This window comes from Salarias fasciatus (genome assembly GCF_902148845.1).
Source record: "Salarias fasciatus chromosome 7 unlocalized genomic scaffold, fSalaFa1.1 super_scaffold_4, whole genome shotgun sequence".
NCBI lineage: Eukaryota > Metazoa > Chordata > Actinopteri > Blenniiformes > Blenniidae > Salarias > Salarias fasciatus.
This window is the reverse complement of record NW_021941229.1, coordinates 6842576-6866986: the sequence shown is the minus strand read 5'-3', so window position 1 is coordinate 6866986 and position 24411 is coordinate 6842576. Positions and strand designations below refer to the sequence as shown.

The 24411-nt window shown below is 47.3% G+C and overlaps 2 protein-coding genes across 2 annotated transcripts; one reads left to right on the top strand and one right to left on the bottom strand.

Moving 5' to 3' along the window:
• Positions 1-4062: 4062 nt before the first annotated feature.
• On the bottom strand, positions 4063-16902 carry cfap44 (cilia and flagella associated protein 44). Its single transcript, XM_030085590.1, has 34 exons — positions 16842-16902; positions 15859-16012; positions 15246-15408; positions 15018-15120; positions 14716-14932; positions 13769-13883; positions 13214-13378; positions 12587-12742; positions 12451-12498; positions 12191-12290; positions 12015-12109; positions 11711-11920; positions 11297-11416; positions 11079-11231; positions 10778-10996; positions 10063-10205; positions 9632-9911; positions 9041-9096; positions 8577-8739; positions 8324-8454; positions 7965-8176; positions 7745-7889; positions 7494-7647; positions 7095-7336; positions 6778-7015; positions 6466-6669; positions 6138-6330; positions 5948-6055; positions 5746-5876; positions 5556-5672; positions 5189-5390; positions 4898-5058; positions 4620-4754; positions 4063-4287 (listed from the first exon to the last, which is right to left on the bottom strand). Exons 1-34 carry the CDS (start codon positions 16900-16902, stop codon positions 4063-4065), a joined length of 5319 nt encoding a protein of 1772 aa, XP_029941450.1.
• Positions 16903-17483: 581 nt separating this feature from the next.
• Positions 17484-22625, top strand: pum3 (pumilio RNA-binding family member 3). The gene is made up of 18 exons (XM_030084704.1): positions 17484-17532; positions 17883-17947; positions 18062-18352; positions 18939-19113; positions 19188-19263; positions 19648-19741; positions 19895-19961; positions 20067-20241; positions 20323-20426; positions 20648-20726; positions 20848-20946; positions 21053-21106; positions 21187-21267; positions 21362-21504; positions 21626-21848; positions 21918-22005; positions 22092-22182; positions 22490-22625. Exons 2-18 carry the CDS (start codon positions 17884-17886, stop codon positions 22617-22619), a joined length of 2034 nt encoding a protein of 677 aa, XP_029940564.1. The 5' UTR covers positions 17484-17532; position 17883; the 3' UTR covers positions 22620-22625.
• The last annotated feature ends 1786 nt before the right edge of the window (positions 22626-24411 follow it).

Genomic DNA, 24411 nt, shown 5'->3' with positions numbered 1-24411 from the left:
CTCCTACTCTGTCGGCGGGGTTCTGGAGTTTTTACAGGGACTCTTGGATACTGGCCGGTCTGCATCCACCCTTGGGGTGTTTGCGTCTGTCATCACGACATGTCACGAGGGCTTCGGGCGCTTTTTGGAGTGCAGCCATCCACTGGTGAAGCGTTTCCTCTGGGGTGCGTTGAGGCTGAGGCCTTCCCCTAGGCATGTGGTTCCCCTTTGGGACCTCCACACTGTGTTGGAGGGTCTGGGGGGACCTCCGTTTGAGCCTCTGGAACAGACAGATGTCCGTTTTCTGTCTTTCAAGGCTGCCCTCCTTTTGGCCTTGGCTTCAGCCAAAAGAGTTGGTGATTTGTGCGGCCTTTCCATCCATCCCTCCTGCTTATCGTTTAGTCAGGATGGCGGACTGGTTCATCTCTGGCCCAATCCAGCCTTTCACCCCAAGGTGATTACTTCGGACTTTCCGTCACGAGTAATCCGGATCAGGGTACTCGACACTCCGCTGGGCTCGTCAGTGGACGAGGCGCGGCTGCGGTTGTAGTGTGCGGTCAGGGTCTTGTGCTGCTACATGGAGCGCACAGCTAGCTTCCAGACTATGGACCAGCTGTTCGTGGGGTTTGGGGCCAGGGGGCGTGGTGCCCCGCTGTCGTCCCAGGTCCTTGCCCACTGGGTTGGTGGTGCTATTGCTGCGGCTTACGAGGCACAGAACCGTCCTCCGCCCGCAGAGATCCGAGCCCAATCCACACGTGGAGTTTCCGCATCTGTGGCTCTGTGCAGAGGGGTCACTGTGGGTTACATCTGTCAGGCTTCTTCCTGGTCTTCGTCGTCCACCTTTGTGCGGTTATATCTCATGGATATGTGCACGGACTCGGTGGCTCTGTCAGACTTAAGCGGGGACAGGGGTCCTGTCGCTTTGACGACCTGCTTGGTCTCGCTGGCTGCTGTTCCCTTGGGGAATACAGGCTGCAGTGGTGAAAACTGGTGCATGCTGGGTGGGCTGTCGAGGCCTTACTCGACATGTGTGTGTTTGCTGTCATTATGTCACGACTGTTTCTGACATGTGTACGGTCGGCGCCTCGGTGCAAGGGCGCTTGACATCGGTGTCTTGGGGCTCTGTGGGCGGTGCCTGGCATACGGCCTGCTTTGCTCCTTCATTCCTGCGCCAATCTTGTCAGCCTATCAAGTTGGGGGTACGTTTATCCCTACAGCCCCCACCTTTGGTAGTTACCAATAGCGAAGCCCTTGAGGTGGGCTAAGCATCACACAAAGTAGAAGTAATAGTTACTGAAAGTATAACTACAGTTCTACGTGTGTGTGTGTGTGTGTGTGTGTGTGTGTGTGCGTGCGTGCGTGCGTGCGTGCGTGCGTGCGTGCGTGCGTACGTGCGTGCGTGCGTGCGTGTGTGTGTGTCCACCTACCTGCAAGCCCAGCTGGACTGCCTGTCTCCTGTCAGCTGACTCGAAGAAGGGAGATTGAGGGGCTCACCTGGCTTATATAGCCATGGTGAGGGGCGTGGCATGCGCCACCGCACGTGCAGGATTGGTGTGGCAACTGCTTTGATCTGTCTCAGTGTCTGGCTGGCGCCAAGAGGAGTTACCAATAGCGAAGCCTGTAGGTGGGCAAGCACACACTCTTAGAACTATAGTTACGTTCAGTAACTATCATATTTGTTGCCCCTCAGTGTTTGATTTGTATACAGTTCTCTAAAAACCTTTGTATTTTGCAATTAATAAAAAGAAAGCTGGAACAGTGGACCAGCTCTATACCCTCCATAGGGTGCTCGAGGGTTCATGGGAGTTCGTCCAACCAGTCCACATGTGTTTTGTGGACTTGGAGAAGGCGTTTGACCGCGTCCCTCGTGGTGTCTTGTGGGGGGGCTCCGGGAATACGGAGTCCGGGGCCCCTTGTTAAGGGCCGTCCGGTCTTTGTATGACCGGAGTTGGAGTCTGGTCCGCATTGCTGGCAGTAAGTCGGACCTGTTCCCGGTGCATGTTGGACTCCGGCAGGGCTGCCCTTTGTCACCGGTTCTGTTCATAATCTTTATGGACAGAATTTCTAGGTGCAGCCAGGGGCCGGAGGGGGTCCGGTTCGGGAACCACAGGATTTCATCTCTGCTTTTTGCAGATGATGTTGTCCTATTGGCTTCATCGAACCCGGACCTACAGCATGCACTGAGGCGGTTCGCAGCCGAGTGTGAAGCGACAGGGATGAAGATCAGCATCTCCAAGTCTGGTCCTCGACTGGAAGAAGGTGGCTTGCCCTCCCCAGGTCGTTGGAGAGACTCTGGCCCAAGTAGAGGAGTTTAAGTATCTTGGGGTCTTGTTCAAGAGTGAGGGACGGATGGAGCGTGAGATTGACAGGTGGATCAGTGCAGCGGCTGCAGTGATGTTGTCGTGGTATCGGTCTGTTGTGGCGAAGAGGGAGCTAAGCCGAAAGGCGAAGCTCTCGATTTGCCGGTCAATCTACGTTCCCACCCTCATCTGTGGTCATGAACTTTGGGTCATGACCGAAAGGACAAGATCCCGGATACAAGCGGCTGAAATTAGCTTCCCTGTAGGGTGAGGAGCTCAGTCACCAGGGAGGAGCTCGGAGTAGAGCGGCTGCTCCTACGCATCGAGAGAGGCCAGCTGAGGAGGCTCAGGCATCTGGTTAGGATGCCTCCTGGACGCCTCCCTGGGGAGGTGTTCCGGGCATGTCCCACTGGGAGGAGACCCCGGGGAAGACCTAGGACACGCTGGAGAGACTATGTCTCTCGGCTGGCCTGGGAAAGCCTTGGCATCCTCCCAGAGGAGCTGGAGGAAGTGTCTGGGGACAGGGAAGTTTGGGCATCCCTGCTGAGACTGCTGCCCCTGTGACCCAGCCCCGGATAAGCGGTAGAAGAGTGAGCGGGACATCAACTCCCTGATTCACCTCACCAATGACATCAGGCTATCATTCGGACTAGATAAGTGTGGGCGGATGGTATCAATTAGAGGGAAGATGATCACTACTGAAGGGGTTGAACTACCAGACGGCAACAAAAGAGATGTGGAAGACAGCTGCAAATACCTGGGGATACCACAGGCAAATGGTAACCACGATGAAGCCTCTGGTAGACGACCCAAGCATCAAGGAGATCAGGGCCGGTCCTAGGCATAGGCGAACTAGACGGCCGCTGTTGTATAATGCATTCACATTCTAACCATTATGCTGTGATCACTCATGTATCCACTGTATTAATCACGTTCTAAATCATTATGCTGAGATTCACTTGTTTATATACAGTTTTAATCACATTCTAATGAATATGTACTGATTCAACTGTTCACTATATTTTAACCTCATATATATGTAATCTGTGATTGTCTTATGATCTTAAGGCCTCCAGTAAAACAGGCTGTAACTGAAAGCTCATTCTGTGTGCATTCTGGCTGTCCCAGGCTGGTTTCAAGGTTAAGGAGTAGACCTACTCCCTGTTCTGTCCCCACATGAGAAAAAAGCTTCCGTGTCTCATAAGACTTTGTGCTCCGCAGTCAGCCAGTCCATATTTCAGACTGCAGTGTCCAAGGCTCAGCCGGGTCATGAGAGTCTTCTTGAACCACTTCAGTGATTTCTTACTTTCCTCACTTTACTTTGAAAACCAAAATAAGTCCTCCCCTTCTTTGCTGTTTCCCAAGCTCTCTGCCACAATTCTTTCACTGACTTGTTAATAAATGTGTCAAAATCCAACGTGTCGTGTGGAAAATCAGATTAGCTGGGATCGTCCTCAGTTGCTCTTTTTGCCAAAGTATCTGATTCCTCAATAACTTTGACACCCATATGTTCTGGAACCCAAACAAAACCCACTGCACACCTTACTCTGTGAATTTGTAACAGTTCTGGAAATATTTCTAGTAGAATGTTGGGTCTGGATTTGGAGTTAATCTCTTTTATTGACGTTAGCATGACCACAGAATCACAAAAAAACTTCAATCAGGATGGATTTTCTAACGGACTGCACCATACATATCAATCAATACAGAAGATGATTGTCATCACAGTTTTTACTCCAGTTCACAGCTGATGATTTTAAAATGAGTTTTCTGCTTTCAAAGTTCATCGTCTCCCACTCGGCGTGTTTCCTGATGGGGTGGGCAGGGGGGCGTGTCCGTACAGCCAGTCCTGGTCCGGCGGCAGGACGTGGCCTCCCTGACAGGACAGGAGGTGGATCTCTCTCCTGAGCGCCTCGGCGCGCTGCGACTGTGCTTTCACCAGCTCCTGCAGCCTCAGGCTCTCCTCCTGATCCACACATCTCCTGTAGTCCTGGAACTGCTGTCTGCCCTGGAGGGAGAAGACACACGGAGGAGCAGACGTTTACGTTTATGTCCACGCATGAAGAACAGTGGAATGAAAGCTACAAATGCAGATTTGCTGCACAGGGCCTGTTTTTCAAACCTCTTCCCTTTCTATTGGCATTATAAATGCAGTTATTTTCAATATATTGTGGCTGCTTTTGGCAATTAAACCAGATCTAAAGTCAAGATGTCACACAGGCAAAAGTTACACACTGGGTTTAACTAATTAACCAAGTACTGACCCTTTAAAACCACATCAGGCTTTTTCCTGTAAGAAAAATAGCTGATAAATCTTTATCGAATGCTTTCACCATTCACCATTTTCTTCTGCCTGGCGCTGACTTGAAGCTCCAGCTCCTTCTTCTCCTCCAAGATGTCCGTCATGCAGCGGAGATGCTCGGTGTTACACTGGGTGACCTCCATCAGAGCCTGCTGGGCCTCCTCCACCTTTACCTGCAAGGTCACACACACACACACACACACACACTCAGAGAATGTTAGCGGCCTTGTTCCGACCCGCACCGGTTAATAAAGTTTCATTCAAGACGAACCGAAGCGGGCGTCACACATGAACAAACACAAGCAGCTCAGCGTACATCCCAGTCCTGGATCTCCTTGGCGAAGGCGTCTTCTTTCAGGAGTTTCTCATGCTTGAGCTCCTCCAGCCTGCGATTCCCCGACAGCGTCTGCAGAGACTCCAGATCCACCAGCCTCCCGAATTTTGTCATCATCAGCTCGCTGCACTGCTTCTCCAGCTCTACACACACACTCACACACACACACACACAGACGAAATAAGCACAAAGTTAAAGGGGTGCAAATGCATATTGGTAAATTCACCCGTGGCTTCACAGGATGAAGTGTAATGTGTAACCCCGGCGTCCCACCTTGGATCTTGGCTGCCATGTCCCTGCGGTCGTGGATGAGCTTGGCGTGTCGCTGGTGAGCCTGACGACACAGGTCTTCCTCGTGGAGCTTTTCCTCCTGCAGCTGCTGGATGTGGTCCTGCAGCCTGCTGAGCTCGGAGCCGTTCAGCACCAGCGCCTCGCTCAGGTCCAGCGGCATCGCGCCGTTAGCCACAAACTCAATCTGTCAGAGGGAGACAGTCGGAGTTAACGAAGGTAAAAAGCAACAATAAACCTGTGTCTGACGTTTGCAGCATAAACATGGTGTCATTAAAAAAAAAATCAGCACAATTGAAATGGTTAAGAAGATATGCAGTCCTATAAAATCACCAGACCTTGCCCTGCTTACCTGGTGCAGTCTGAGAGGAACCACCACATCCAGTTCATCCAGTTTCTGCTGTGTCTCTTTGTTGATTATCTCCAGGTCGTCTTCTGCAGCCTTCCGATTGATCTTCACCAATTTCTCCTGAAGGAAGTGCCGGAATTACAACGACAACAAAGAAATACCAGATATGAAGACAAACCAAAGGAAGTCTCACCTTCTTGATGAGGGTGTCACTCTCCCTCTTCAAAGCCTCAATCGTCTTTTTCTCCTCCAGCATCAGTTCCTCCAAGTCCAGCCGACTTTCACGCAGGCGCAGCGTGTTCTCAAACAACTCGGGCTCACATCCTGAAACACACAGTTCTGCTCAGAACCCTGGTCCAGCAGGATTAAAAGCTACTGTGAACCACTGCTCTGACCTGGAGGGCAAACACCGTCATTAAGAGCAGCTCCGCTTTGCTCCGCGTCGCTGTCAAAATCGTCATCCCACTCGTCATCTTCCTCTTCATCACTGTCGTCTTCTTCTCCTGTGAGAACACACATTCAGATCATGACATGAATCTCCACACAGGATTAAAGAAAAAACAAAAGAGGATGCTCTTCTTTCACCTTCATTCACGGTCTGGTCATTCTTCACACGTTTGACCTTCTTCCTGAAGACTTTGGTCAGGATCTCTTCAAACTTGCTGTTTTCTCCCACAGACGCCTGAAAGGCAGCGACCAGGGATTTCTCTCTCTTCTCCAGCTTGGTCATTTCTCTCCTCCTCAGCTCCATCTGCTGATTGCACTGCTCCAGCTTGGACTGGTGGTAATAAGAGACCAAAAAAGGACATACACACATTTAAAGAGCCACGAGAGAAACAACTTAACTGTGATATTTCTGGATTTAATTTGATCTGTCATTCGGAGATATCTGATATCATGTGATTTCTCGCACCGTGATGCTGCTCTCCTCCTCCACGCACACATTGAGCTTCTCCAGCAGGCTCTTCTTCCTCCTGTCAAACTGCTTGAGGACCAGCGTCTCCTGGTGGAGCGTCAGCGCCCGCAGGGCGGCGAGCTTCAGCCGGTAGTCCGTACGCAGCTTCTGGCCACGCGCCTTCAAGAGCTCTGTGTCGAACTGTCGAACCAAACCCTCCATCTAAATGTAAAGAACATAAAACTAACTGCGTGTGGAATAATGATGCATTAAACCCAACATTTCACTCTTTTATGTGAACTGAAGGTAAATTCTTTTGCTGATGACGACCTGCTCTAGCAGAGAGTTCTGCTCATGCAGCAGCCTGATCTCCTCCTCCCTCTGCAGCTCCTCCTCCAGCTCACTCAGCTCTGCCCCGTCATCCGGTGTCTCTTCTTCTCTGGTTAAAGATGAAGCAGACTTGGCATGGCTCCATTTGTCTCCTTCTTCAGTCTTCATTTCTATCTCCAGCTGCTCCAATATGCTCACAGCTCCCTCCTCATCCTCCTCTTCTCTCAGCATCTTTAACCTTTTGGAAAAAAAAGATTTGATCCTTCAAAATAAATACTTGAATATCTGTGTTCTGCTTTGGCATGAATCCCGCGTACCTCCGATCCCTCAGTCCTCGGTATCGCTCCAGGGTGGCGTGGCTGCACTGCAGCCTCTTCTCCGGGGTTTCCTCTGGTAGCATGGTGGGTAAGCTCGGTGGGGGGCGGTGGAGACGGGCTGCCAGACGCTGCTGGACGTCCTGCAGCCGCTGAGCCTGAGCGTGCAGCCGCGACACCAGGTGGACCTTGGAGTCCCGCAGTGCCAAAATCCGTCTGTTGATCTCAACCTGCTTTTCACGGATCTGATGGGAGGAAGAAAGTCGTGTAGTCAGTCATGTTTCAGTGTAACTTGTTTCGGTTTGACCGGGAAACAGTCATACACTTGCACGACAGCAGAAAACACAAGTTTGAAACCCAAAAAGATCAAATAGATCAGAATTAGCAGGTGCTGGTATTTACATTCTGCTCTAAAGCCAGCAGCTCCTCTCTCTTCCTCTCAGTGTTCGCCCTCTGGTGTTTCACAGCTGTGAAGTCTCTGATGTTTTCTCTGGCTTCCCGGATGGCCTGCAGGTCCTGTGGATCCTCGTAGTCCTCCTTTGGCTTCTCGGCATAGCTTGGAAAGCAACAAATGAGTTTTACAGTCAGCGCCTGAATGTCTAGACAAACTGATTTGGGTTCTGGGTCACTGCAGCTCAATAAGGTCCACTCACATTTTTGCCCATTCCTGCTTTCTCTTCTCTATTTTCATTCGAGCTAACTCGGCTTTCTCGGCAGCCTTTTTGAGTCTCTCCTCCTGCCGATCTCCAAGCTTAATCTTTGCTGGTCGAGCCAAGGTGGGGTGCAAGATGTCCCGCTCTGGAGAAGACACTTCATATGTCAACTCGGTTTACTTTTTTTTGTAAGCTGAGCGACACACAAACATTTTCTTACCCTCAGCTTTGCTGCTGTCTCTTGGAGGCTCAGCTCTGGATTTCTTCCAGTCTGCTGCAGCATCTCTTCCTCCATCAGGCTGGCTGGCGGCGCTCTGAGGGCCACCGCCGCTCTGAGGCTCGGCAAGTGAGGCGAGACGGTAGGTGGAGACTCTGTGGTCGGAGCGGATTGCAACCACAGTGACCACGGTGGCCTCCAGAGAGTCTTTAAACCTGAAAATCGAAGGTTTGGATTTTCGTTGGAGAGCAGAGAAAAAAAAAAATTGTACAACACATTTGTGTGTGTGTGTGTGTGTGTGTGTGTGTGTGTGTGTGTGTGTGTGTGTGTGTGTGTGTGTGTGTGTGTGTGATCAACAGTACCAGTTCTGTAGCTTTCTCAGAGCTATGCTAATGCGTTCCTGCTCCCAGGCAAACTGCCTGCTGACCTCCATCAGCTGCTGGGCCTTCAGCTTTTCTCCCTGTTCATGGAAGTGGCCGTCAAGCTGCAGCTCCTGAACAGAAACACACACAGACACGCACACTTTGCCCTTAAATTCAAGCTCATTTCAAAGAAAACCAGAATTCTTACTTAAAAGGCATGAATGGCGTCTAGAGATCACAGTTACAGCCGTACCTCGGGTTTCAGGCGAACGTGCTCGGGCAGACTCTCGTTGTCATTCAGAACTTGTCTGAACCTTTTCTGGAGCTCAGCCAGCTTTTTCTGCTTTTCCGCAACCTTCACCTCTGCCTCCCGACACAGCTGCTCGTTTTCCAGCTTCTGTTTGGCCGTCTCTATGCTGGACAGACACGAGGGAGGCGAAGGAAAAGGTTACAGTGAACAAAACAGAACGGTCAGATAATATAATGCAGCAGAAGTGTGGAAACTCCTCCCAGCAAATCTCACCCTGCATGAGAAAAAGCCATCCTCTAAACATTGAAAAATCCTCCCAGTCATGGTCGCTGTCTTAATTTAAGTTTTATCTTGGTTTCTGTTAGTGTGTGTTTGCTATATTGCTTCCCACCGGTGACTGTCACCCAAAGAGATGAAACAAACTGCTTAAAGGGGAAATAAATATACTGTTGTTAAGTTTGATCTACCTGTAGGCTGCTGGGTCCTCAATGTCAAGAGCCAGAGATTCACTTTCAACACCCACCTGTGGGTGACAGCATCATTGTCAGTTTTCACAATGAATCTATTAACCTGTTCATTGGAAGAAGAGACCAGCATTCGCACAGTGTTGCTTCCTAGTTTCCTGTTGCCTGTCTATTGGAAGCAGAATGGAAGTTAATAACTTTGGTCAGATCCGAGGAGCCCAAGTTTCATTTTCGATGGCTGCCTGCTGTGCAATATACCTGCTTTTGATGCTGCATAGCTTAATTTAACGGACTCTGAACGCTACAATCCAGTTTATCAAATCAATTCATGCAGCGGTTCCCAGAGTGGAGGTGTAGCTCAGTGTTACGATGACCGACATGTTTAATTTATTTATCTGATCAATATAAAGTTTTGAGTTTTGTAACAAGTACAACAGAATATGAATATATCCTAAATGACAGCATGTACGTCCAGACAGGGCTTCTGGTAATAGCTGGGTCCAAACACTGTGGTTGTGTGAACATTAACGTTTTCCCTTAAAAGCATCACAGAGAGAAGACTGGACGGTGCGCTGCGGAGCTGCGGAGGCTGACCCTGGGCGAGGGGACTTTGGCCCTCCTCCTCTGCAGGCTGGCCTGGAGCTCCTCGGGGGGGAGCAGGCTGAAGGAGAACACGTTCCCGTCGTCCCCCGCCGTCAGCACAAACAGGTCGTCGTGGCTGCAGCGGACGTGCCGCAGGTGTCCGTAGTGGTTGTCGTGGATGTTGAGAGACCAGTAGGACTGCATGGAGGCGAGCCTGTGGTCACCCGGCTCCAGAGGATAAACCCTGATGGCTCCTGAGTGCATGCCACAGAGGAGCAGCTGCCCGCTGGAGCTGGGAAACAACACACACACTTCAGATAAATCTTCCCGTGGACATCAATATACGATATATTTTGAGACTTGGATCTGTCAGAAGCAGCAAGTGTGACTTTAAGCGACTCAACATTCGACACTTCAGGCCGTGGTCTTATCTCTGGCTATACCTGAAGGTGATCGAGCAAACGGGGTCTTCGTCTGCATTCTGGACCAGCAGGAAATCAAAGGGCTCATCCTGCCGCTGGTGTGGATCCTCATCCTGATTCTCAGAGAATTTACAGTGATACAAGTAACCCGAGTCAAAGCCTCCCTGCAGGAGAGAGGCAGAGAGAGAGAGAGAGAGAGAGAGAGAGAGAGAGAGAGAGAGAGAGAGAGAGAGAGAGAGAGAGAGAGACAGAGAGACAGAGAGACAGAGAGACAGAGAGACAGAGAGAGAATGAATTAATTCTTATGGAAAAGATTTCACATTATCAGATTTTAGTTTCCAAAAGTCTTAAGATGTCTTCTTATTTTAGATTTCGATTGTCTTATCTGAGCCCAGTATAGCACAGGAACAGCAGTTAAATAAATGAAAATAAATGAAATGTTTTTATCTTTCCCTTCATCTTAAAATACACCAAAACATAGATTACAAGAAAATATAATCCAGCTACTCTTACTGTGGTACAAAACTTGTCAGAAAATTTAAAAAAAAGATCAAATAGTGTCAAATACAAATGGATACTCATTTGAATGCAGATTATATTGCTTGTTTCTCTCAACCTTAGATGTGATCAGAAGCCCAGAGAGAGCATAAATGCCAAAATCTATCCATCAAAACAAAACATAAAGAGCAAATGTGACGCATGATCTACGATTCAGCTGATGAGAGTCTATTCGTACCATGGAGAGCCAGAACTGGCCGGGCTGTGAGTAGAACCCGCAGCAGAGAGGACTCCCAGCTTCTGGAATGTAGACTGGCGGTAAATCTCCCTCTTCATCATCGTCTTCTTCTTCTTCCTCCTGTCCTGCATCGTGCTGTTCTGACGCTTCCTGCTGCTTTTCTCTCGCCTTCCTCTTCTTGTCTTTCTCCGCTTGCCGTCTTCTGAGCTCCTCCTCTCTCTAAAATCCACAGATCAGGCCAGTAAACATTTGATAAGAAGTTAAACAAAAACCTCCTGTAAGTTCTCGTGTGGATTCAGACCTTGATTCGAGATTTGATGCTGGTGAACCTGAAGGATCTCCTGGGCAGCTCGGACATCTGGAAGGTTTTGTGGGACTTGTGGACCTCTGGATCAGGACTGTGCACCTCGACCACGTGGCCGTTCTGACAGAGGACGAGCAGCCTGCTGTCGCTCTGTGGAGGAGTGGGTTTGAGAGCAGGTTTAACCTCAGCACCAGAGCACGACAGTCTGAGAGCACCGGACTCACGTGGGAACGAGGAGACCACTCCAGGGACTGCACGGGACCAGGAACCTGGATGAAGCCGATCGGCTGGTAGCTTTCACCCACGGCGAAGAAAAACACGGTGCAATCTGCGCTCTGAGCATTGTGAATAAATATTGGACAGATGAGACAGAAGTGAAATCAAAATGTTGACTGAATCAATAGAAACAAGCAGATACATTCAGACTCATTCCTCATTCGGCCTTTTCAGGCTCTGAAGCGGCACTGGAGCTAATTCCAGACCCATCACCTTCTTGACAATAGCAATTAACAACAACTCCACCGTGCAGAAAAAGAAAAAGTCACCCAAACATACTATTGGGAGATCAAAATGAGATGGAAACAGACAGAATGCTCTGTATCTGACCAGTGTTCATGAAGACCTCTCACCCCTGTGGCGAGGATCTCTCCATCTCTCTCGTACGCCACTGCTGTCACGGAGGCCGTGTGAGGCTTGAAGGCCTGTCTGAGGCGCAGCTTCGCGTCTCCTTCAGGTCTCTGCCCGGTCACTGCCTGCAGTCGGTGGGGGTTGTACAGCTCCAGGATACGGACCACCCCGTCCTCGAAGCCGGTCACCAGCAGAGCTCCGCTCTGATTCACCTGAGGATGAAGCATCACGTGTAAACGTTCAAGTCCTGTTGTGTGACGAACTTGAATATGGTAGCTTAAAAGAAATGAATAAATGTCAGTGTACCGAAGGTGGAGCCCAGGTGAGAGCGGTTCCTCCCTGATTGAAGCGGCTGGTGGTCAGCTCCTGTTTTGACAGGAAGTCAAAAACCCTGACTGAACCTAGAGAGAGAATGGACATTTGTTAGTGTGTCTGCAAACAGAGAGCAAGACTGACAAACTTAGACTCTGACTCAGACTCACGGTCCAGAGCGGTCGTGGCCACGAGGTGGGATTTCTTGGAGACGTCCAGGCCCTGGATCACTCCCGCGTGGAAGGAGAACAAGCATTCTGGATCAGGGGTCTGCACACAAAAGTGAAACATAAACGTTTATTCAAGTTCAACACAGTTGCTCAATGTTTCCTTTTCGGATCGCAAAATACAACATATAAAGTCTGTAGACACACACAATGATACAGACCCACACTAATATGACATTTCAAAAAGCTCAGTCTTCACTCACCGTGTTTGTGAAGGAGAGATCCAGTTTCCAGATGGCTCCGTTGGAATCCTACGACAGGAACCAGCAGACAGACTGAGACTGTGAGACTAAACCAGACTTTACAAACACTTGGTTTCCACTTCATCTGCCTGCTGACCTGAGCAAACCAGAGGAAGGAGTCGGGCAGGGAGCTCCTGACCACGGAGGACAGGCAGACGTCGTGTCCGACCATCATCTCATTGATGGGCTCCAGCTCAAACCTGCCGCTGCCGCCGTCACCCTCCGCTGCAGTGATCCTCTCAAAGTCCCAACCCTTCAGAGGAAGTTACAAAGTCATACTTGAAAAAATCTTCATGTCCTTTAATCGTCTGCATTGTTTTTTAGAGAGGCGACTGTATTTGAAAAATATGTGTCTTGGACTTTAATGTGTTTGGAAAATGTTTATCAATCCGCCAACTGAGAGTAGCATTTATAATATAAGTACTGTTTGTCCTGTTCCAGAAGACGATTGCTCAAAAACAACTACAAAACTACCAGCTCTTCTAAAAATACAAACTATGAACAAGTGGTTTCATTTCATTGTGTGAATTTCAACTCAGTCTGGAAGACATGCTTTAAAAGTATAGTAAGTAATATGCTTAGTTAAAAATATTTATAGAAAATATCAACAGAATATACATAACCTGCTGAAACTTGACTGCTTGACTGCTGTTATCTCGTGGTGAAAAGTTGACATTATAAAAATCCTGCATGCTGCAGCTTTAAAAGATGAGGGCTTCCTTACCCGTACCACTCCATCAGAGCCAAAGGTCATCAGCTGTCCGTCCTCCAAGGCGAACGGCTGGACCGTCCCCACATGGCAGCTCCGGCCCTCCTTCCGACAGATCTCTGCTCTGATGGCGTTCCCGTCCCACAGCAGCAGGTTGCCCCACTCTGTGCCTGACAGCACCTAGTGTGAGGGAATGGGCTGGAACTGAATTATTCTTGCACAGGATTTTGTTTTATTTTTTGTTTTTTGACCTCGCATATAGAAGTTGGGGAAAATCACAGTTACTCTCTGGTTGCTGTCATTTGAAACACACAATCGTGTTGCTATTAATGCAGTTGCATTTCTTTAGACACGTGAGGAAATTATTTGGATATTGGAACATTTTTAGGATCTAATAAACACACATCTGACCATAATTCAGAATCTTTTAACTAATATGTAAAGAGGTCCATGTATTAAACTAATGAGATGTGTGTAAAATCCTCTGACAAGTGGTGGATTCTCAAAATCTGGTCCATGATTTATAGGAATACACTCATTCTTGAAGTGCTCATTTGGCTGAATACAAACCTTTCCATCAGGAAGTTCCACATAACCCTCTATATCAGTTGCCACAGTTTTTCCAAAATGTCCCATGACCCCTTGCAGTTTCAGCCCTGTGAATGTGGATGCCATTTTCCAGAACCTGAAAATGGAAAAAAAAAAAAAAATGTTCAGGATCATTAATTTCTAGTGTCTGCAGAGGATCTGTGACAGCAATGGATTCATGACAAATTTATAGACTGCAGTCTCACGTAAATGTTCAAAATCTCCGGGTTTTTGTACATTTAGCAGGTTTGAGTTCAGCGTTGCTGATCTGAGCAGTTTGTCTTGCACGGTTCAAAACGATTATTTTTAATATTTCACCAAACTGCCGTCGGCCACCATCTAGATTTGCAGTCGCTGTACATTTCAAACCATTTTTTTTTCTTTGTTGTGAGTAATTGAAACTACATACCAATCAGTTGCAGTATTTTGGGACTATATATACGATCAGTGTCAAACACATTTTAGTTCAGGGGCTACACACAAACAAATTTCATTTTGATTGGGCCAGACCTGTAAAATAGTATTAAAATAACCTTTAAATTTAAACTGTCAGGTTTTTTTCTTTGTCATGGCACAGAGTATACATGATGAAAAAGTAAAAAAATAAATAGATTAAAAAGAAATGTCAATATAAAGCCAATTTTAATGAAACCCTCTGGTGCAAAAGTACAATGAAATAAAAAAAAACCCTCTGTTATATGCTGTTTTTATGATTTTTTTTTTATAAACTCCCCCTGACAACATGGCTTTGAGATCAGTTTGATAGCAAACAGCCAATCTCTTTTCTTTTCTTTTTTTTTGATCCACTTATAGATCAATGCACACATGGAATCTTTCACAAGAGCAGCAGATCTTGGAGATTCCTGGACTCAGTCATCTCTGTCAAACTCTCCAAAAGACTAAAATGCTAAACTGAGCATGTGCTTTACTTGATGTGCCCGGATCCAGATGTTGTGAGCAGTCCTGGGTCGTGCGGGGAGAAGCTGACTCGGTACACCTCTTGAGAAACGGCCTTGCAGCTGAGCATCACCTCCTCCTGCATCCAGTCCCACAGCGTCAGCATGTAGTCGGGCGCAGCGCCCACACTGGCCAGCAGCGTCCCGTCACGGTTAAAGTCTACGAAACTGTACTGCCGCTCTGTGCCACCTGCATATTTCACAGATCAAGCCATTAGTCTGAAAACAATGAAAAACAACAACAGTGAAGCTGAGTAAATTTTAGTCACGGTCACCTCTGAGGACGCGGTACGGTCTTAATGTGGGATATTCATAGATGATAATGTTAGGATGATTTCCTTTCTCTGCTACAACGAAGTAACCCCTGCTCGGGTGGGCCTTTTACACACACAGACACACACATACATGGAAACAAGTTCATAATTTTAGATATCTGTATGTTTAACACTAAATTGTGTGGAGAGACTGAAATCTTTGCACACATAAATTGCTGTCCACCTCACCGTGATGGCTCCGATCCCTCCTCCGCTGCAGGAGCGCCGGTACCTCTGCTCCCCACTGGGAACATCCAGCAGGACCAGCAGGTTTCCCGCTATAAACAGCAGGGTTCTGTCGTCCAGCAGCTTCAGGTTGGACCTGCGCTGACTGTCGTAGCCAAAGGAGTGTCTGAAGGGCGGACCACTCAAGGATGGAAAGCTGATGCAGAGGTTTCAAACTCACTTAGAGGTCACATAAAGCCCAGGTGGGCTGAGACAGTGAAATATAGAGCAATGTTTTCACAATGTTTGCACATAATAAATTATGAAAATCTTTTTTGTTGCTTTCTTTGGCAAAAAATTCATTGACATTTTGTTAAATTCAGTTACATCTGTTGTTCCAACATCAATTTTACCTCTGTTTTCGTGTTGTTTATCTTGCTGTTTGAACTTTTTCCATGTGATCTATCAATAATCGATGAAGTATTTTCTACTGTACAAACCTCCTTCGATTAAACTTTGAAAGATTAATTTATCAGATGAAATCTTCTTTTGACAAGTAGTTTGATTTACAAACAGAGAAAAAAATAACTGGCCGATCAGCCCTGGTTTTGACTTCTTCCCACTGGCAGAAGGATACGAGAGGTGCAGGAGGTTTTCTGGGATGTCAGATCCTGCGGTGATGATCGGTCGGGAGTGAAGCTCTTCATATTTATAGTACGTGTCTGCAGAGAGCTGCTTCTTTGCTTCCTCCTCACCTTCTGGCTGACTCACTGAGCCTGCAGGGTCATACTCTGCGGGAGATCAAACATCGGAGAACAGTTTTTGGTGGAGAGTGATTAGCGTATCATCGGCGTCGGTTCCTCGACAATATTTCAGTTTTGATTTCAGAAAAATTTCATGTTCACACAGCAACATTTAAAAAAATTATGTCAATTTACATAACAATGTCAGAAATGCTGAAAGTAATATTGTTTTCATGTTGTGCCACTACCGGGTGTTGTTGGTTGTGTAATGAAACCACAGACACACATACACTCAGAGAACTCTATAAACATTAACAGTGTGAGTCCACGAGCATCCCTATGGACAGATGACCAATTTCCTGCTATTCTGGGTGAATCTCAACTCTAAAACCACCAAGTCCAGGAGACAGGTTTTCACAAAGTGTTGTTTGAGTTTTGGCCTCATAACTTTCTTTGAAAGGAGAAGCACCTTGTTAAACCTGATCTAATTCTGTCATACTGACGGTAATTTTAAAGCAGTTCTTTTGGGAGCAACATTAACAAGGGCTTTTGTGAAATCATCATCATAAAACCTGTCTGTGTGTTAAATATCACAGTTTTGCTGCCTCCTCTCAATGCCATTAAAAATATGTTTCCTGTGACAAGTGCCAAAATGTACCTTGGTCCGTCTTCCTTCTAACAAAACATTATAATTGTCAAATACCGTCATAGTGATTATTAAAAAGATGTACTGAACTCTTAACACTTATAAAACAGAACAGAGATATCATTGAAAATAACAATATAAAAACACTGAATATAAATATTCAAGTTATCGTAACCAGTCTGATAAAGACAAATCTACTTTTCCGTTGCTATTTTGCTCTTTTTCCATTACCTGGGGAGTTTTCCAGAGAGTTCTCAGTCTGTCCGCTCGCACAGGTGTTTTCTTCTGACATTTTCTTCTTTTATATTTCACGTGTCGCTTTTTGGGCCGCGAAATGTTTATGACAAATCAGAACGGGCCGGTTTCACCTCGAATGAACTGACATTAAACCTAAGAAGAGCACAGCTTAGATGTTATCCTGTAATTTCCTCACAAGTTTGTATGGGAACGTTGCCAGGCAACAGGAGCGCTCCTTTGCCGCAAAGCATGATAGTTAATGTAGTTATCTAGAGATTCTAGATTTAGAACGCTGCGAAACTCTTCAGATCTTAAAGTTTTCCTTACTTGAATGTAGGTTGTCTTTCTGTAGAAGTATAATTTGCTCGAGATGAACGAAACACAGTAGAAGTGACATCAAATTTGAAGACATTTACGTTCTTTTCTTTCATGAATTCGAGACTCTTTGATATAAATATTCTCAGAAGTGGAAAATATCCTACTTTATCTTCCCTTTCAAATAGCGTAACCCTTTGTTCAAAAATTTGAAGAGTGTAATTTTAATAAAAGTTTGTGCTGTAATCCGCGAGAAACGTCGCAAAACGCCACGTTTTACGACAGTGTAGGCCTCACGTGATTGGCTGTTTTCTGCCGTAAACCGTGTTGACGCGAGGAACGCATGTGGAAGTACGCGTGTGTTGGAAATGTGAGTAAATTCACAAAATGTCACGTTAGTTTTTTATTTTTATGGTTAGTATCAGTGGTATTTGTGTGTTGACAGTTTTCAGTGCTCGGGCTTCGTGTTATGAGCTTTACGCGCTGGAGAAAAACTAGAAAAACCCGTTAATCCAGTAAATCTCACGATGTGGCGCTTTAAAACATGCGTGCCCACGGATATCTGTGCTCATCTATTATTTAGTACTAGTTTGGAGGAAGTTTGTGAGTGTATTTGTAACATTCATTCATGTTTTAGACAGTGTTGTTATGTGTTACTGTAGTGAGTGACCAGAGCAGCACATCAGGCTTAAACTGACTTCTGTTTTTATCCCATGACAGAATGGAAGCTAAATCCAGAAAGCCTCTTTCTCCTAAAGATCGAAAGAACACACTGAAAGGAAAAGGTGAAGTCAACTTTACACAACTGTGTTGCCTACATTATATCCTACATGTGAACTGTGTTGCATTCAAGGAATCAGAAATTCAGATTTCTGATAGACATGTATCACATTATACAGATTCCTTTGGGACCAAATTTGCTGGAAAACCCGGTCGAAAACCAGGAGGAAAACCAGGAGGAAAACTAGGAGGAAAACCAGGAGGAAAACCGGGAGGAAAGCCAGGAGGAAAGCCATTTGGAAAGCCGGGAGCCAAAAAGCCCTTCAAAGCGTTTAACAACACAGAGAAGAAGGGCAGACCTCCTGGGAAGGCCAAGGATGGAGGCAAGTTTGCTTTCTCCAAAGGCGGAAAAGAGAAGTTTGGGAAGAGAAAACTGTCAGAGATCAAAGAGGAGGAAGACGAGGGTGAAGGTGAGAAAACAGCTGTTTTTGTGGAAGCTCTCATATCAGCTGTCAGTTTTCTGTCACACATTGATGATATGATAATTCCATTTCTCTTCTTACATCACAGCAGTGCGTCTGTTGACAGTCTATGTTCTCAGAACCTACATTTTTCAGTGTAAAACTGTGAAAGGGAAAAATCACTAGTTTATTTGTGGAAATATAGCAAATTCATAGAGTCGTTGATCTGAATGCACTTAATTCTATGATGCTGAATGTCATTTTTTAAGCGTTTGAAGTTTATTATTTTATTTCACTTCTTAGAAAAGTGACTGCAGACATGCAGCACGTCTGAGGCGATGAGAAGAGTCTGTAATGATACATGGAGCTGCTTTAGGACTCACAGGGCAGTGTGTGAATAGATGCTACGCTCTGTTCTATCTTAAATGGCATTTTAAAATATTCTAACATTTTATAGTCAAAAACTTGAACACAGGTCGAAATGACAGAAAAGGAAACGTCTTTCATTTTGTTCATTTTCAGTCTGTAAATAGAAAACCTTGTGTTTTCCTTGTAATGTGCATCTGTGTGTAAATATGTGTGTTCATATAACCAGGTCCCACCGCCAAGAGGGTGAAAGGCGAGCAGAAGAGAATTCTGGGAAAGGAGGAGCTGAAGCAGAACAGACAGCAGAGGAAGAAAGAGCTGAAGAAGAGCAGGCAGGAGGCGGAGAGGAAGGACATGTTCCAGATCATCTGCCAGTCGAAGAGAGTGTGGGAGGAGCTCAGGAAGTATGTACACACACACACACGTGCACACACACGCCTCCTGCATGCTCACACAGACATCATGTCTTCATCAACAGAAAAAAGTGTGAAGAGGAACTGAAGAAGAAGCTGATGAAGGAGCTTCATGATCTGCTCCGGGGGAAGGTCAAGCAGGTCGGTGTCGCTCCAGTTTGCTTTGTTTGAAAATCAGACGACAGTTTAAGTCTGTTTTCTCTCTGACTGTTGTTTTAAGGCTTCAGCTTCAACGACTGTCATTACATTTTTTTTTTTTTTTAACAACCTAAAGATGTGAAAATATTCTCGTTGCTGACTAGTGGCGTCGTCCAGAGTCGACACCCAGCAGGACGAGTCAGATTGCCTTTTCTTGTTTTTTCCCCTCTAGTGGCTGCGTTCATTGATCTGATTGGCTAATGTCAATCAAGTCAATCAAAAGTATAAATTAATTGATGCTATTTTCTAGATGTTGGAAGTCTAGCTGTGTCTCATCCGGGCCTGGTTCAGCTGTTAAAGTTTTCCGATCTGTGCTGTCCTCTGCAGATGGCGTTTGCTCACGACGCGGTGCGGGTTCTGCAGTGCTTCATCCAGTTCGGCAGCCACGAGCAGAGGAGGGAGGTGTTCGAGGAGATCAAAGGTGAACCCGGGATGTTGCTCCTCCACTGTCATCTCTGTCTTTTCCCCATAAGTGCAGCAAACGCTCCAGTGGAAATACTGTATAAATGAACTGAGAAGCGCCCTGTGTCGGTGAGACACACTGCTGAACCGGAGCGTTTCCTCTCTTCCACAGACGACGTCATCACTCTGTCCAAGTCTCAATATGGCCGACATGTGGTGAAGAAGCTGCTGATGTACGGGTGAGTCTGTCTGGTCAGCTTCCTCCAGAGTGATCAGGGTAACGAGGACGGAGCACTCTGGCACGTTTCAGGCTCCTTGATAACCGTGTGTGTGTTCGTCCTCAGGAACAAGGAGCTGGTGGCGTCCGTCATTCAGACGTTCAAAGGTCACGTGCGGCCGATGCTCCGCCACGCTGCCGCCTCTTCCATCATCGAGTACGCCTACAACGACAAGGCGGTGCTGGCTCAGCGGCTCCTGCTCACGGACGACCTGTACGGGAACACGTACGCCGTCTGCAAGGTGCACCCTCCTTCCTCCGACCCTGCAAGCAAGGCAGGCTCTCTCAAGGATTCTAACCGACGCTTTTCTGCCTGTGTTCAGACGGCGGAGTGCAACACCATCGAGAAGGTGGCGGCAGCGAATCCTGACAAGCTGAAGGGCATCATGGATGAGATGAAGCAGATCCTGACTCCCATGGCCCAGAAGTAAGAGAGTCTAACAGAGCCGGAGAGATGGCGGAAGAGATCCGTTTATAACGGCAACGATTCCCAGCAGTCCGACTGGAGAAGTTTCAACTCATTTAGATCGATTCCACAAACTGCGTTCATTCTGCGTGTTACATGTTGTGGCCCAGCGAACAGCAGCGATGAAAAGAAGTCATGTTGAGCTTTTAGTGTTATTCACTCTTTTCCTGTGTGTGTTTCAGAGAGCAGGTGATCAAACACTCTCTGGTCCACAAAGTCTTCCTGGATTTCTTCCTGCTGGCGCCTGAGAAGCAGAGAACGGTGAGCAGATCTGTGTCGTTTCCCACCGCCGCCGTGTTCGTCTCTGATCCGTGCAGCTGAGCGTTCCTCTGAACGACGCCGTGACTCGACTCCGGTCTCCTCTCTGTCTGGATGTGAGCAGGAGATGATCGAGTCCATCAGAGAGTCGGTCGTCTACATGGCGCACACACACGACGGCGCCCGGGTGGCGATGCACTGTCTGTGGCACGGCACGGCCAAGGTGTGTACACACACACACACACGCACGCACACACACACACACACACTATATAATGTAAAGTAGAACAAAAACATCAGTGTCTTAATGTTTGTTTTTCATGTTTCAGGACAGAAAAGTCATCATCAAAACCATGAAGACGTACATGGTGAAGTTCGCCACGGTCAGTTTCTCCGCCTGTCAGCACCTGGTTCAGTGGGTTCGTTTGATTTCTTCACCCAGTGTCTCTCTCTCTCTCCACAGGGGGAGTTTGGCCATCTGGTCCTTCTGGCCATATTCGACTGTGTGGACGACACCAAGCTGGTCAAACAGGCCGTGCTCTCGGTAAGTCCGCAGAGACTCTCGCATGTCGGAGGACGCGCCGATGATCCAGCAAGAGGACGGACGGCGTTCATCTGTTCTGTCTCCGCCCGCTCAGGAGATCCTGTCGTCTCTGGATGAAGTCATGGGGAACAAATACGGGAAGAAGGTGATGCTGTACCTGCTGAGCCCCCGAGACCCGGCTCACCTGCTGCCGGAGATCATCAAGGTGCTGGAGATGGGAGACGGAAACGCACACAGGTAACCCCAAGGAGCGGCCGACTTAGAAACCTGTGTGTAAGAAAATAACTGCATGCAGGGCGCCGTGCGTTCAACCAGGAGGTGGATGAGTCTCCGTCACGGCGTGTTTTGCTCTGTCCAGTAAGAAGGACACGGCCCTGAGGAGGAAGGAGCTGCTGGAGGTCGTGTCTCCGCCGCTGCTGGAGTACCTCTGCAGCAACGCCGCCCAGATGGTGATCAGCAAGGCGACCAGCGTCACCATCAGCGACATCCTGGCGTCGGCCTGCGGGGACCTGCGGCCCGCCATGACGGCCGTGGCTCGGCTGGCGAGCCACGAGCTGGTGCCGGGCGGCGTGGACGGAGAGGTGAGCGGGCGGACCGGAGGCGTCCTCACACCCGTCAAAACACGGCGATTAACAGCGTTTCCTCCACAGCTGCACATGGCCGAGCACCCGGCCGGACACCTGGTGCTCAAGTGGCTCATCGAGCAGGACGTCGCACTGGCGGAGGCCGGCAAGGAAGGTAAGGCGCTCGGACGCCCTCCTCCAGCCGCCTCTCTGTTCTTCTCCGGGTCGACGCCTTGACCTCTCGACCTCTCGACCCCTCAGAGCGCTTCGGCAGGATCCTGGTGGACACGGTGGGAACAGACACCATGAAGAGCTGGGTCCGCGTCAACAGAGGAGCCATGGTGCTCTGCAGGTCTGCCTCACCTCCTTTATGACTGATCTGTCAACATAATCCCCGTAATCCCAGTTCACACCACAAAGTGATAGTTTTTAGCTCTTTGCATACAAAAAGGTGAAAGATTTAGCTGTTCTGTGGACAGAGCCGCTGAAGATGCAGCTTTCATATTTTTGCACAACAGAAAGGAAACCTTTATCGTCATCAGTAAAGAAAGAGGTTTTTATCTGTATTTATCGTCAGTAGCTTGTACTGAGACCATCGTCCGTCTCCTGCTGACGCTGTTGGAACCGTGTGTCTGAGCCGATGCTTCCTGTGCCTGCAGCCTCCTGAACAGCTGCGATAAGTCGGTGTCTGCGGAGGTGAAGGAGGCGCTGAAGTCCATCACCTCGGAGCTCCAGAGTCTCAGCAGCATCAAAGGAGTGGAAATCCTGCTGGAGAACCTCAACAAGTAGACTTTTTTTTTTTCCAAATGACAAATCCATCGAACTGCTGACGTTGAACACAAGAGGACACAGGCGGTGCCGTTCTTCAGGAGCCCCGTCCACCAGGGAAACACAGACCAGCGCAGTAATGTCAAGTGTTTCAAATAAAAGCTCGCTTGCGTTTCATTTCAGCTTTTTCCATCAGATCTTGATCACTGCAAACCATGGACTGTTGCTCAGGTGTAACTCTGATGTGAAGTTTCCTGCAGAGACTCCACCTGGGTGTAGGTTTATTTCTGTTTCTGTACAGTGTGCAGTATTGAGTCAAAAACAGCAATAATCAGATTTGTGTGGCCACATCAGCAGACTGTTTTTTTAAAAATCCCACTTTGTACCACAAGGGGGCGTCACGAGTCACAAAACGACTAAAAACTGTCTGCAGAAAGTTCCTGTTTTCATTATTAATATACACAGGAATATCTACAAAAAAAAAAAAGACATTTCATTTATCAATGCCCCTCTACAAAACCAGGGGATCTGTTTAAATCAAGACAACAGCCCCAAAAACATTTTCCTTCTAAATTTGATCTGCACTCTTAGCTGAGGTTGGTAAATAAGTTTACACTGGCATCTATATTTCACGTGATCGTTTTCCTTTTGATTTCTGTGCAAAAAATGTAATAAATCTGTACTCTATACACAGGTTTACCACTGTAGGTTATTGGTGTTGTGTACCATGTAAAGATGTTGTACAGGACGACCATGTAATGTCCGAATGAAACACACTAGTGATGAGAATGAGGCTGTCATGATTGCACAAAACACCACAATATTAAAGAATAATTCAAAGTCGTATACAGGGTGTGTAAAGGGGCTGAATAAGTTTTCATCTTACAGGTTCTGTTTGTATTTTACTTGGGGTTTGTGTAGTAAAGGTGCACAGCAACTTGTGAATTGAAAAGGTTTATTTGTTCACGCTACTCTTAAGATGCTTGCAAAAATATACAACAGATAATCCAAGAAACACTTAACACATTCACACACCACCACAGCGAGGGAGCCTGGAGAGAAGGATGAGTCTCGTCCTTCCTCTTTTCTGCTCCGTTATTGAAAGATATGTGCTCTCCAACTCCTTCAGTTTTTTAACGACTTGCCGCGGCGCGCGGGCGATGCCTCGCGTCCTCAACCTGGCAGCTATTTTGGTACACAGAATATCGTCTCGCGCAGTCCGCGTTGCCCGCAGACGAGTCTCCTCTTCCCCGCGGATCAGGAGCAGCTCCTGGACCTCGCTGTCCTGCCATAGCTGGGCCATCCTGACGGAAAATATCACACGGTGTGTCCAAAAACTACAAGCCTCTCCTCACAGCGTGGGATTTATTATTGTCCAAGTTCCGGGCGCACATTTGTGACGTCGGGCGAACGCGGGGCACGCTACGTCAACGTCATCACGTAAATTACCGCTTCGACTTCCTGAATCTGGGGAAAACAGTGACACCTGGTGGTTAGACTGGGGAACTGACATCATTTTAACATTCTCAAAACGAACTGTTGTGACTCCGAATGAAAGCCTTCCTGTCTGTATTCAACCGTTTCTTTTAAGCGAAGAGTTTCAAATATAATTGAAATAAAATTAAACACTAACTCAATGTCAACCTTCACAACAGCTGTAAAATACAAAGTGATTAAAGGAAATGTCATGTTATGTTATTCTTGTGCTCCTTGTTCAACTTGTTGATTTGAGTTTCTGTAACTTCTTTATGTTGCTATTCCACAGAATCTAAAGCATATTCCTTTGGTCATTTAAAAGGAAAAGTATTTGTTG